Raw genomic sequence first — 13,151 nt, 5'->3', positions numbered from 1 at the left:
TTTTCTTTGCCTCCACAGCACTCAGCTTCCCAGAGCACAGACCCAGGGGCTCCCGGGATTCGCACCGGGGAGGGAGGGAGAGATTCTCGCTTGCCGATTGCAAGACTTGGAGAGCCAAACCCTTTCCTCACCCTGGGCTGGTACCAAACCACCAGGCCTGGCCCCAGAGAGGGAAACGAGCTGCTCTTGGTTACAGCCTTGGCCTCTCACTCCTGTTTGCTTCAGAAAACGAAAATATCTTTTTCTTTTTTCTTTTTTTTCTGCAGAAAATCAAAAGGTTTTTACCAAACAGGGTCACTCACACACAGAAAAGTAACCCCTTGGAGAAGAGTACCCAAGGCTTCTTATCACTCATTTTATGAACAACCGAAATAACCTCCACAACCAGCCAGGCCAACCCCCAGCCCTGCCCATCCCACGTGGGGCCTCCAGTCAGTTTAAAGCCTTTTTGCTCCTCAGAACAGGCCCCTCAGAATCAGCTCCTCGCGTTCCCAAAACCGTGCACACCAAAATAAACCAGCACCCGGCAGGAGCAGCACGTGTCAGCAGGGACAGACACGCGGGTGCAGCTGAGGCGAGCGAACGCATGGAAAGCCAGGATGACCACAGCATCCAGCCTTTCACGTTTTAAGAAAAATCACCAAAAACCCAGACTCTGAGAAGGCAAACCCACAGGATGGCTCAGGTGGCTGCTGGTTTTGATCCTTCAGAACAAACACTGACGAGCTGAGGAAACATCGTCTTGTGGTTTTTATTGATTTCACATTAAGAGACTTGAACGCAGCCCGACGCTGCAACACCTGGTGCTGAACACACACGACCCAGCAGGTCTGGTGCAACTGAAAAACACTACTGCAAAATGACAGTAAAAGCATTAAAACTTGTCCTAAATTAGCTAAAAAAGCAAAGAACTAATAATATTTCAGTTTAACATCCGTTTTTAAATAGGTCTACACATAAATAAGTGTTAGGCTTTAAGTGAACACGCTCCATGAAATCAAAGCTTGCAGGATTTCTGGGAAAGCGGATTTCTTCCTAAAATTCACGTGGCTCTGCCAGGGAGAGCGTAACCTCTCTGCCTGAACACACAGAAACAATGCTGGGGACCTTCCTAGACCTTAAAGTATCAAATAATGAACATTTTTTGAAAGGAATAGTGTGAAATAGAATAAAGTTTTTGATGAAGAGAGCTTAACAGCCTTCTCTTCCTAACAGCGTTAAGAAATTAACACACGAGCTCTGTATAATTTAATAATTTAACCTCCAAAATTGATCTCTAATAAAGGTTTTAAAGGACTTCCATAAAATCCCTCCCAATCTAAATCTGTCATGTAGAATATGTATTTTAGCGATATTTTATTGACAGAACAAGTAACTGCTCGTTGTATAAACATATATATAAAAGGTAAATGTGTTGTGACCTGTGTGACCACCATGGAGGTGGCACAAGGTTCCTGGCTATGGCAGAGGTGCTGGGTGGGAAAGAGCTCAGCACAGTCACCACGGTCTGATGAGACGTTCAGTCATTTTTCCAGGAAATATCTTTGCGGAAGGACTTAGCCTAAGATTTATTTTTATGACCTTATCCGAATACCGTGCGATTGCAGTGGGTGTGGAACATGCGGCCGAGGGTGGCGGTGATGTCGGCAAAGGGAGCGCCCTGGCTGAGCTCAAGCACCGACTGCTTCTTCAGAACGAGGAAGATGTAGAACTTGACGGCAGCTTCTTTCCGGCTGTTTCTCTGACAGAGCTCCCGCAAACTGAAATAGCGCGCGCCCGATCTCTGCAGGTGCTGCGTGAGGGAAGGAGAAGATCGGCCAGGTCAGCTTGGCTGCCAGTAAAACCAGATCCCATCAAGTCTGAACTCCGAGAGCTGCTCAGAGTGAGGATTTTCTGCCTGAACACCTTGAACAGAACCTTATCTTGGCATTTGCATTTATATAAGTGGCTCTGAACATCTTATTGCCATAATATTGCAAGCACATACATATGTTACTAGAACTACATGTGCCCGTAGTTCCACTGACTTCAATGGAACCGTGCTGAGGTGTGAGATGAAGCACATCTGGAATGGTTTGCATGACTCAAAACAATAAAAATCATTGCGCACCCTGTTCTTTGAGTAGGGAGCACCAGCTGTATCATGGACAATTTCAGTCTCCGCTAAACACGTGTTATTATTTCTTGTTTTTTAATGGCTACACTTAGATGTAAGTGTTTATTTATGGGCATTGCACAGAACCATTGAAATACATTCACATAAAATCCAGTACTGGTACCTGTAAAGTTTTTAATAACTGAAGAGTTCTTTTGTTCCACCTTATTTCTTCACTGTCTTTATCCTTCCTCGTTTGCTCCTTGAGGGGAAACAGAACAGAAGGTTAGACAGCCTGTGGAAAAGTCACACACCATGATGATAAAAAGGACAAGAACTGTGTGGCCCAATTGAAAATCCAGCTAGACTGGGCGTTTTGATGGCCATACTGGGGATGTCTGGGACACCCGACACCCCTGCAGTCGCACCAGGCTTCGTGAAGCAGAGGAAATAATGTTATTATGATGTTGACTGGCAAAATATGTACTAAAGATGACATCAGTACACCAAAATTCACTTTATTTTTAGTATGTCTGAGAAAGAGCACAGCTCTGTTGTGCAACAAGCCGGAGCTGCCAGGTTCGGGCACACGTACCTTTGTCAGCTCGGCTCGCTGGGTTTCGGCTTCTTGGTCCAGTGAATTGTTGAGCAGCGCGGAGCTCTCAGAGCCAGCCCTGCCGTCCTGCTGGAGAACAGCAAGGATCGCCAACAGGCATTACAATTTATCCATGAGATGTAACTCGCAATTACATAAGTCTGCTCAAAGAATTTATTCTAATAAATTTTTCCAAAATTATTTTGTAGTTACTGTTTCTACCACGTTTCTCCTCACAGAGGAAAGGACTTTGCTGTAGGATTTATCCTACAGCTGGTTCTACACTGATGGACTCAGTTCTACATTTTCTGCCGTTGTTAGGTCCAATTTTATCATTCTTTTTCAACTTTAATGAGCCTCATATTCTCTAAAGAATCCCCTTTCACATTACCCTAAATAAAGATGGCAGAAACAGACCATTTATTGCTTGAGTATTTCCTCAACTGGAGACACAAAAGATATTTTTTATCCTTTATAAAGACGATTATATTTATCTCTTGAGTACACAGAGGCTATACTTCATATTAAGTTTCCGTTTATACTTAGTCATTAGACTGTAATCTATACTGATTAATAAACATTTTAATTAATTGTTCAATTCATGGTGAGACTCTTCCAAAGTGCTTATAAATAAGCTTTCATGACACAAGCTACTTAATGCTCTATCGGCTGTCTCTAACATCCTTTTCAAACATCTATTAGTAATTCCTTGTTGTGTTTTAAATTGGACCCTGGCATAGAATGACACCAATAAATACATTTAAATCTCTAAAACTGAAGGAAACCGCTCACTATAGCTTCACCACAGTTATCGTGGGTTTCATTTCTCTTATTTTGTGATGTCAACATAAACGAATCATTTCTAATTTCAGTCTCTGAATGAGCTGACTCCTGCGGATAACTTGGCTCTTCTACTATCAGCATCTCTGTATTAACAGAAAAAACAAGGTTTAAGAGGAAATTACGGTGAATCTCTGTCCTTAAAATATAATAATCATAATTGAAAAGCAAAAATCACACCCTTGTCTAGCAATCTTTGAGCTCAAGAGCCAGAATGAGTAAATATAGATCAAACATCATTCCCAATAGGGCCCCAGAAGAAGAAGAACCTTCCCAGAGAGTTTTTCCTTTTCTAAAAGTTGAGCTTTCTGGGCTTGCAGGAGGTGGTTTTGGTGATTAATTCCTGGGGCAGCCACACAGTTTAGATTTCTGGGGGAGCAAAGGAGTGAAGGCAGATCCATCACCTCCTCGGGACATCTGAAATGGATCATTTCTTCTTGCTTGGTATTAGCCAAAACACAATTTTCAAGATGCAAATAGAAGTAATTTACATTAATTTGGAAATTTAGAGAGCAGTCTGATTAAACTCAGAATAAGTGGGAAGTTTTATTTTTTTTCTTTAAAAAAAACCACCCAAATCTGCAATTTGGTAGACAATTAGAGAAACCAAAGTTGAAACCAAAAATCCCTCCTTATGCCAGAAGGAAGAAAAAGACTCACACTTCACTTCTGATCTAAGGAACAAAAGAACAGCAAAGTACTTATAAAAACAAACAAACAAAAATTAAAAATAATTCACTATTTCCTTAACATTTAACTTTTTTGGCCTTCAGTTTGCAGAACACTGCACACAAACACCATGCACATGTCTCTGAAACGTTATCTAAAATAGAAAATACTTTGTAATGGCTAATTCTGCAACAACAGAATTGAAATATTACCTGTGGTATCTTGTTCTTTTCTTGTTTCTTCCACTTCAGATTCCCTCTGTATTCCATTTCTTTTCATCTCAAATCTGTGACTCTTGAAGCATCTCTCAAACAACTAAACCAAATAATTTTTATTGGTTTGCTTTCAGAAAATCATGTCAGATTATTTGCAAACATCAACACGAAGGTACAAATATGAGCTGTATATTAATTACTGCAACCTAGAATTTAGAGATTTGAATTAGGTCATTCTGAAAATCTGCATTATTTTTTTAAGGAGCCTCCTGCAGCTTCAACTTTGTCAGCAAACTCCATGAAAAAATGTCTTAGGGACAGTTCAGATTATTTTTCCTTGAAGCCAAACAGTAAGGAGGGATGAAAGCAAGAAACATCTGGGGTTATTGTGGGTGTGGATTTCTCTCCCCAGGTCCTGGTGTGTGGTTTTTATTCTCATAAAGGAGCTGTAATACTGCAGCTCGACTCTAAGGGGTGAAGCTGCTCTAGGGAACCTGATCAGCTGCACAGATCTCTCCAAGCTGCACAGCAGAGGAAACAGCGCAGGGAGCACTAGGTTGCTGTGCGGAGCTCTCACCACAGCTCCTGCATCATCTGTGTGCACATCCATGCCTTTTTTATCTTATCAGCAGCTCTAGACTTATAACTTCTTTGAATGATCTGTCAGAAAATACTTGGGGACTGGAGAGGCTTTGATAAGCATGTTGCCATGAAACAAATACATTTTTCTTGTGTAAAAGGAAGCTTTAAAGTCCACAGCCACAGGAACGGGTGGTCTGGCCCAGCTTCTCGCCAAAATGAGTGATCAGGACTCTCCTGGTCCTCTGACAGGCCAGTCCCTGCCTGCTCCCCAGCTGGAGCTTAGTCTCCAATTGGGAAAGTACAAAAGAAATCGGCATACCATCTTTGTAAACCATTAATGAAATAATAATAATAATAAACAACCTTTGAAGTAACTGTAAAGAAAGATACAGTCTTGTACTGATTGCAGAGAAGAAACAAAATAGAAAATAATAAAGTAGAAAGTTGCAAAGAATTTGACAGAAATCTAAAAAGTTGTGTATTAGTGTCCAGTGTGAAATGAAACATCAGCTCTCAAGTTTCTATGTCATTTTTTACTGGTTGTTGGGGTGCTGGGGATTAAAGTAATGAGCTCTAGAGATGGTCTTGCTGGTGAAGCAATTAGTGGCAAGTATGCAAATAATCATCAGGTTTCCAGCTGAACCACACTGCAAAGCAACACATTCAATGATGCACCTGCAGCTTGCGAGGAGCTCACGTGCGACCAGGTCTGCAAAGTCTCTCCAGTTCAACCCTGCATGTGCAACAGTCCCACCATCTCTACAGTGACATAAAAGCCACGAGGACTTGAGCTTTACCTTCTGCAGCTCCGCGTGCACCACAGGCTGTGCAGCATGGGACAGGAGGTTTTCCACGCCGCCCGATTTCTTCCACATCATCGTTTTTTTTGTTGGGGGTGCAAGGTCTAACGTAGTAAGGATGTCTGTGCAGTTGTTTAGTTGCTTGTATATGGTGCTGCAGCTGAGCTCCTTTTCTACATCCACAAGCAACTTCCTCTTCCTTTTCTTTTTTTTCCTCTGGGTGACAGCTAAAGAGAGCAAGTATTGAAAAAAAAAAGTCCAATAAGGTCTGTTCACAGAACACGTAAGCACCAAAAAGAGCACTGTGAATCAGACAGACAGGCTGCTGACCTGAAGCATCACACAGACTTGAAAATCAAAGTACAAGTATATGGGCCATTGCTCCCAAAGTTTTCATAAAGTGTCCCCTTTGTATTCTTGTACAGGAAATTCACATATGTTTAATTGCGGAAGACATATGACTGTTGTACTGAAGAACCGGGAACATGAGGACTTAATGAGAACACATGATATACCAACACAACTGAATAAGCTGTCTTTAATCCGTCAGGAAGTTAATTGTTCCAAGAACTGCTGATGTACTCAACAGGTTTCATCACCTCATAGTTCATATCTGTACTTGTCAGTTTAATCCTTTAGCAATTTAATGAAGACGTACACAGTAAGTGCAGAAGAGAGGCACGGGTTGGTTATGCCATAACTTCCTGAATATTATTTTGACAGGCTGGAAAATTCCGATATTCTAAATAATAGTGTCAAGACAAACTTGTTTATTTGCTGACAGTCACCTACGCAACATTTGTATTTACCCACAGAAGAAATGAAACATTTTTCTTTTTGGATCTTATTAAAGTTCACAAACAAATTTTTATAGATACCTGGAAGTTTTAAGATTGTTAGTTTACACATAAAAATCACAGATGTGTCACCAGCAATAGAAGCTCTTCAGATGAAACTTCAGTAACACTCATCAACAGGCCAGGCTGGCAGTACCAGAACTGCACAGCAGCAAAGCTTGGTTTGGAAAGAAAATGTAAGGAGAGGTTTGGGCAGATCAGAGAAATAACCTGATATTGGTTTTGTGCAACAGTTGCTGTAAAATGGAACTCTGACAGGAGGAGCAGATGAAATCTAAAGTGAGAGTAATCTGTCTTGCAAATATTTTCACTAACAAGAAGAAAAGCAAACATAGTAACACAAACATTTAGCAAGAAACTGGTCAAGTTCTGACCTGTATCATCAACTGGCTCGAGTACAAATTCTTCATTTTCTTTCAAGAAAAGTACCGTTTCATTCATTGGATGGTTGACTTTCTTAATGGTGGTGTCTGCGCAGCTGGACTCAACTATAAGAAAACACAGCAAATAACACAACAAAAACAGTTTACAAGATGGAATAATGTCTCAATCTCATGACATAGAATGGTATCAGACAAAAATTATCAGAATTAGAAAACTCTGATTTTGTCTATAATCTCACAATGAACCAGCACTAACTGGCACTGCTGCTGCTCCTGTTCTGCGTGGCCTGGTTTCCTTGGCTGACACTAAAACCTGTATGAGAACTGATTTGGAGGAAAACCCACCTGACAAAACATGTTTAGGGGGAAAATTGGTTAGTTTCAGCATGTATCTGTTTCTGGTTCCAGGGAACTGCATGGCAGTGTGGACATTTCTCTCAATGTGAACAGGACTAGCGCAAGGAGGAGCAAGTGCCGCTGGGTGCCTTTAAAGCTGTTCCAGACTACTCAGTTTTAAAGTAACCATGTGATGGGGGTATAAGGGTTTAAGATAGAAAAAAAAAATCCAGAAGCACTTTTTGAAGATTAACTTCATTGATATCAAACCAAAAGAAGACCATCAACACCTTTATGTACTAGTAAAGTGTCATGTGTTGCTGAAATAAGAAGCCAGAAATGCTCATAGGTAAAGTTCAAAATCATGGCAGACTCTTTTTCAGTTTCTTTTCCCCTACAAAAGTGGTATCGTGCTGCCTAAGCAGCAGGGTGGATCAACAGCGTGTCCAATGGGGGAGCACACAAAAGGGTTTGTAAGCAACGCCAAGTTACACATCTGGAATCCCTAGATCAAATGAAATGATACCTAAATGGTCAGTGAAGCACATTAGAAAAAAGCAAAAGACACGACCAAAGGAAAAAGGCACAAGGTATTGTAGGAAGGAACATGAGTAACTTTAGGCATTAACAGAGAACAGAGAGTTCGTGTGAGGAACATAGAGCGGACGCTGCAAACTCACAGGCTGTGCTGTTTTCTGGCAGATCCTGTGGCAAAGGACATTCTTCCTCCATATCAATAATGTCTTTATTCAGGTCATTTTGCTCATCCCTCAACAGCATTTCTTAAATACAAAATGCATAATTTTAATCATTTGGAGCCTTAGTAGTAATGAAGTAGCCTTAATAATATTAATATTAATATTAGTATTAATGTTAATATTAATATAGAATTATTAATATCATGTCAATAGAATATGTTGTATTATATTATATGATCTATAATATATATTATAATATTAATAGTATTAATATATTTTTATATTGTTTAAAAGGTACAAATCTATAAAGGTTTGTGTAAATACTCTAAGCCATAAAGATGTAGAAGTGACTTTGCTGCCTTTGTTACTACAAAGATTAAAATGCTGCAGTATTTCACCTCTGAAAAGATAAACTAAATTGTTAAACCTTAAGTATAAATTGAATGTTTTTAATTCTAAAAAACTGAAATATTTCCTTTAATATAATTTTACTTGGCAATGTCTAAGTGATCATAGATTTAGCAACAAGTAGGAAAAAACAAGAAAGTATGAAACCAACAAGAAATAAAGAATTTATGTTTGGAAACAATCACTTGTTTGTCTTCCTGCCAGAATAAAAATATCTGGCAAGAAACTAATTCTGTTTATCTGTGACAAACCCTACCAATCATATCGACGGCATCTCCCTCATCTCCAAAACAGTCGTGCTCAAAGCAGAAAGTGTCCTCGTGCAGCGCAGGCTTGTCTCCACTCACACTCGCAGAGTTGCAATCCGCTCTGAGACTGTTGCTGCTCGTTAAGGTGCTGTCGTCAAAGCTCTGTTTTCTCAGAGCATCTGGTTCTTCATCTGGATAAACACAGAATTTCTGATGCTTCATCTGCATAAATTTTTGAAACAAATATTCATCCATTTCTTAACTTTTCAACTAATTTTAAAGGAGTGTAAGATATCCCATACCTCAAAAGCAATAAATAATAAACTATGGTAGCTAATTGACTAAAAAGCAGAAAATGTTGGGTTTGATACTCAGTCTCCAATATCAGATTACTTAGGCAGAGTACTTACACAAAAATTTAAGCATAAGACAGTATGACAGGCCAATCAGCAAAAGTATGAAGCAAATGCATTTTTAATAACAGCTTTTTAACAAGTGGAAAGTACTCAGACTGTACAAAATGTTGCTTAAGACACACTTTTCCTTATGGAATATTGCTAATTTTGCAACTTCTCTCACCAAAGGTTCTATCACAGAGAAGTATATTGCTTTCGTAATCCTCTGTAAATGTGATGTCTTCAGCTTTGCTCTGATTCAAGGTAAAATGTTCAGCAACATCAATGGCCCTGATGAAAAAAAATTATACAAAATATACAAAATAGCCTGGCCCAAAGAGCAACGGAGCAGAAATGAAATGCAGCCACACAATGCAACAGGACAACATTGTGAGGTCACTACCCAAACTTCTGCAGTCTTACAACAGGATTTATACTTTTATGTCTGCTCTTGAGGCCAGCAAGTTGTTTGCAGGCTTCACTGACACAATTTTAAATTAGAAAATCCCGAAGTCTGAGTTCAGTACATTATTTCATTGTAAAGGTCTGTTGATTAAACAGATTTGGATGAACTCTACAAAAGCACAGCTCCTGTGAGTGTAGCCTTGGAAAGCCACCTCAGAACTCAGGAGAATTCACTTATCAAATCAAGGTATTCCATCTGAGTCTTGATCAGATAACAGCAAGAATACTTTTTACTTCTGAAAATCCTAAAATAATTAGTATTTAAACTAGGGAAGTATTTACTTTATATCAGGTAGCGGTGTTTCAAAATCATGAAATTCTTCAGGTAATGTGATGGACTGATAAGCAGCCTCAAAGTTTTCTGCTGGAAGGTCAACAAGTCCTAAAAGACAACAAAACAAAGCAAGTGTCAATAAAATAAAAGTAATGTTTTCCTAAATACATATAATAAGACAATAAACCTGTCAGGAAGGGCTGCCATTCTAAATAACAGAAAGGTAAAACTTGGGCACTTTGTCAACAGGACTCCGAAGTGGAATTAAAATCCTTAATTTACCTGTGATTTAGAAGCCATGTTTTTACAGACAGATACAGAAGAATATGCTGCTACAGGACCTGAAGTACTGTAAATATATTGGGTTTATGAACAGCTCCTTTAAGTCCCTGGAAGATTCTCACAGCTGACATTTAGCCTGGAGTCGTTCATACCACTTCAAATGAATCATTGCATTTTTTCTTTCTTTCCAGTGTCCGTACAGTGCTGTTCTCCAGCATCAAATAATTATGAAGCGAGACTGCAAATACTCAGTGATCAGAATCCTGGAGTAATTCGGGTGAGAAGGGATTCCTGAAGGTAATTTAATCCAACCATTTGCTCAAAACAGGATTCATTTCTACTTTCACTTTTGACTGTTTCTGCTGATGTAGATTCTGCAGCGTCCCCGGACAGTCTGGTTCAGCATTTTACCACTTCCACTGAGATTTTCCCCCCTTTATATCTAGTTGGAGCCTCCCTCGTCGCAGTTGTGACTGTTGTGTCTTTTTCTTGTGCAGTGCAGTCCTCTGTAAGCCACTACCATATCTCATCAAAATAGATAGCACTGGGTACTTATCTTAAGTGTTTCTTCTAGAGATTTCCAAATATTTACAAATATTAACTAACTAATCATGTTCATATCCTTGAGAATAACATAGAGTGGGTATTCACTATTCTGCAAACAGACCAAGTCACAAAGTGTGTGAAGACTGGGAATAGATGCTGGTGTCCTGTTCTTGGCCAACAGTGCCTCCCTGTTTGGTGTCTAAGTACAACAAATGTGGAGCCTGTTGGAAAAGGACCCAGTCATCTCTGTTCCTTCTTGCTGGCTACATGGCTCGAGCTCAAAACACTCTGTCAGACCTGGCACTAACACACTGTTGGGCATGTTGTTGATGTCAACAGAAATTAAAATTAATTATCTAGCAATGGAGGCTGAATTCAAGCGTCTTCTCCTAAGACTACTGAAGATACTGCTTCCCTTAAAGGAGTCAAAGACCTGAAATGCCATTACATTAAGCCAGACTAAACATCAGCAGTAGGCAGTAGTATGTTCAGTTTCCTTTGAGACCAATAACATGTATTTAACAGCAATATCCAAAATTACATTTTAAAACAAGAGCTGTAAAGGAGACAGATGGAAAAATGCTGAATTCAGGACATACCTGGGCGAAAGGCTGTCTTCATTTTTGTCAAAGCTTCACTACAGTCTGCCAAGAGGTACTTCGCTTTCCTGTGGTAAATCCGCACCACTCCCAGGAGTAAGTGTCCAGAGGTTCGCAGAGCTATTGTAAACTTTCAGGATGTAAAAAAGTTGTTCAGGAGTTAGTATTTTTGGCAAAAACATTAACGTGAAAACATGGAAGAGTCATAACAGAGTTCCAGTAACATACACCAATGCAGAGCTATACAAAAATCAACAGGATTTTGTACTGATACAGGGGATCATAGAAATGAATTTTCAGAGCCAGGAACTTCTAGTTGCTTCTGCTCCTAAACGTCAGCATGCTGAAGCACGAGCCCTGAATTGATGGTCTTATTTTATCTAAAACACCTCAGCTGACTGCCAGCGAACAGTGTAACATGTCCTGAAACAGAAAGTAGCTGCACACATCCTAGTATTTGACACTTTGGTTATTTAGGTGAGCAGACGCCACACCTGTGCCCTTATTTATGCAAATAAAAGCCATAACTGTCCATTTATTCATGCAATGTCTTCCTGCACTAAGCCAAACATCAAACAGGTCTTTTCATGGAGAAAATTTTAAAAATCTGCTTGCACCAGCTGAAAGCCTTGGATCTCCTGAGCCATCAATCAGTGACCATGCAAAGCATTCCTCACTGTTCCCTTGCATGTGATTGCAGCCAAGGCCAAGGACTGAGCCATGGCCACTAGCCCGCCTGAGTCACCGTCCCTGTGACACACAGGGACTCCAGCCTCCGGGGCTGCTCACAGAGTCTCTCATAAGTGCAGCGTAGGCTTAGTTACAGATTTATTGGCTTATAATGGGGGACATGGAAGAAGTCCACTGAAAGTGGTTACAATATGTCAAAAGTTATTTATTATAAGATCAGCAACAGCATTCTCCTCAAATAGTCTGTGTACAATTTCACGGCAGTTTTCTTAGTCCCTTGACTTTGGTTGAACAGCTGACTTTTCAATCTTTTTCTGGCTATTTCCTCAAAACCAGCATTTCCCAAATTCTGCTGAACAACACCCCCAGCCGGTACTCAAAGCCTCTGAAGAAAGACCGGCACTGATGGGCTCGTGCTGCCTCATGAGCAGCTCAAACCCTCGCCCCGTGGTTCCTCGGGCAGCGCTGCCCACAGAGCCCTCCCTGGAGCTCTGTTGGTGTGTGGAGAAACACATTTTAATATCTTGTGGTAACATTTTCTTACACTGTACCTAAATGCAGTCCACAGATCTCCAGGAGTAACACAGCAAGTAAAATGTTTATATTACTGTCATTTAATGGGATGGAGCTTTTATCTGAATGAGATCTGAATAAAATCAGAGTAGGAATTTACCTCACACTGATTTTGAAATAGCCACAATTTTTTCTTATTACCAAAGACTTCACAATATCAAGTCCTGTTCCCTACTGAAGGTGAACACCTCTGCCCCAGAACGTACCAGAAGCCACCTTCTCATGCCATCGCATACCTTTGGCGAGATGATCTTTTCAACAGTAGTCTCTAAATTGCACTCAAATATATGAGCTTTGGTGAGCTTCTTCTCCCAGTGGGCAGCAAGCCATATTTTGGCCAATGGCCCGCGCTTGTTGATGAGCAAATGCATGTAGAACATGGCGCCGGGGCTGAGGCTCAGGGGCCGACGCTGCTTCTGCCTCCCGGGCTCTTCCCCCTCCCACGGGAGAGGGGTCTTGGGGCGGGGAGAGGGATTTAGGGGGACCCTGAGGGGATGGGGAACCAGGGGGTGCTCAGGGGATGAGAGGATTTGGCGGGGCCCTGAAGGGACAGGGCAGTGGGTTTTAATGGGGCCTGAGAGGATGAGGGGACCCAGCCAGG

General features: G+C 40.7%; 1 protein-coding gene across 1 annotated transcript; it reads right to left on the bottom strand.

The window, feature by feature from the left end:
- Positions 1-753: 753 nt before the first annotated feature.
- Positions 754-12,930, bottom strand: RAD21L1 (RAD21 cohesin complex component like 1; the record flags this gene model as incomplete). The annotated part of the gene is made up of 13 exons (XM_082065682.1): positions 754-1,792; positions 2,280-2,357; positions 2,691-2,777; positions 3,483-3,616; positions 4,412-4,514; positions 5,794-6,023; positions 7,028-7,141; positions 8,053-8,154; positions 8,735-8,917; positions 9,306-9,412; positions 9,869-9,968; positions 11,288-11,417; positions 12,787-12,930. 13 exons carry the CDS (start codon positions 12,928-12,930, stop codon positions 1,583-1,585), a joined length of 1,722 nt encoding a protein of 573 aa, XP_081921808.1. The 3' UTR covers positions 754-1,582.
- Positions 12,931-13,151: the final 221 nt, after the last annotated feature.

The sequence above is a fragment of the Streptopelia decaocto genome, assembly GCF_964273445.1.
Source record: "Streptopelia decaocto genome assembly, chromosome: 14".
Taxonomy (NCBI): Eukaryota; Metazoa; Chordata; class Aves; order Columbiformes; family Columbidae; genus Streptopelia; species Streptopelia decaocto.
The sequence above is the reverse complement of the archived record's forward strand: the minus strand, read 5'-3'. Positions and strand labels throughout refer to the sequence as shown.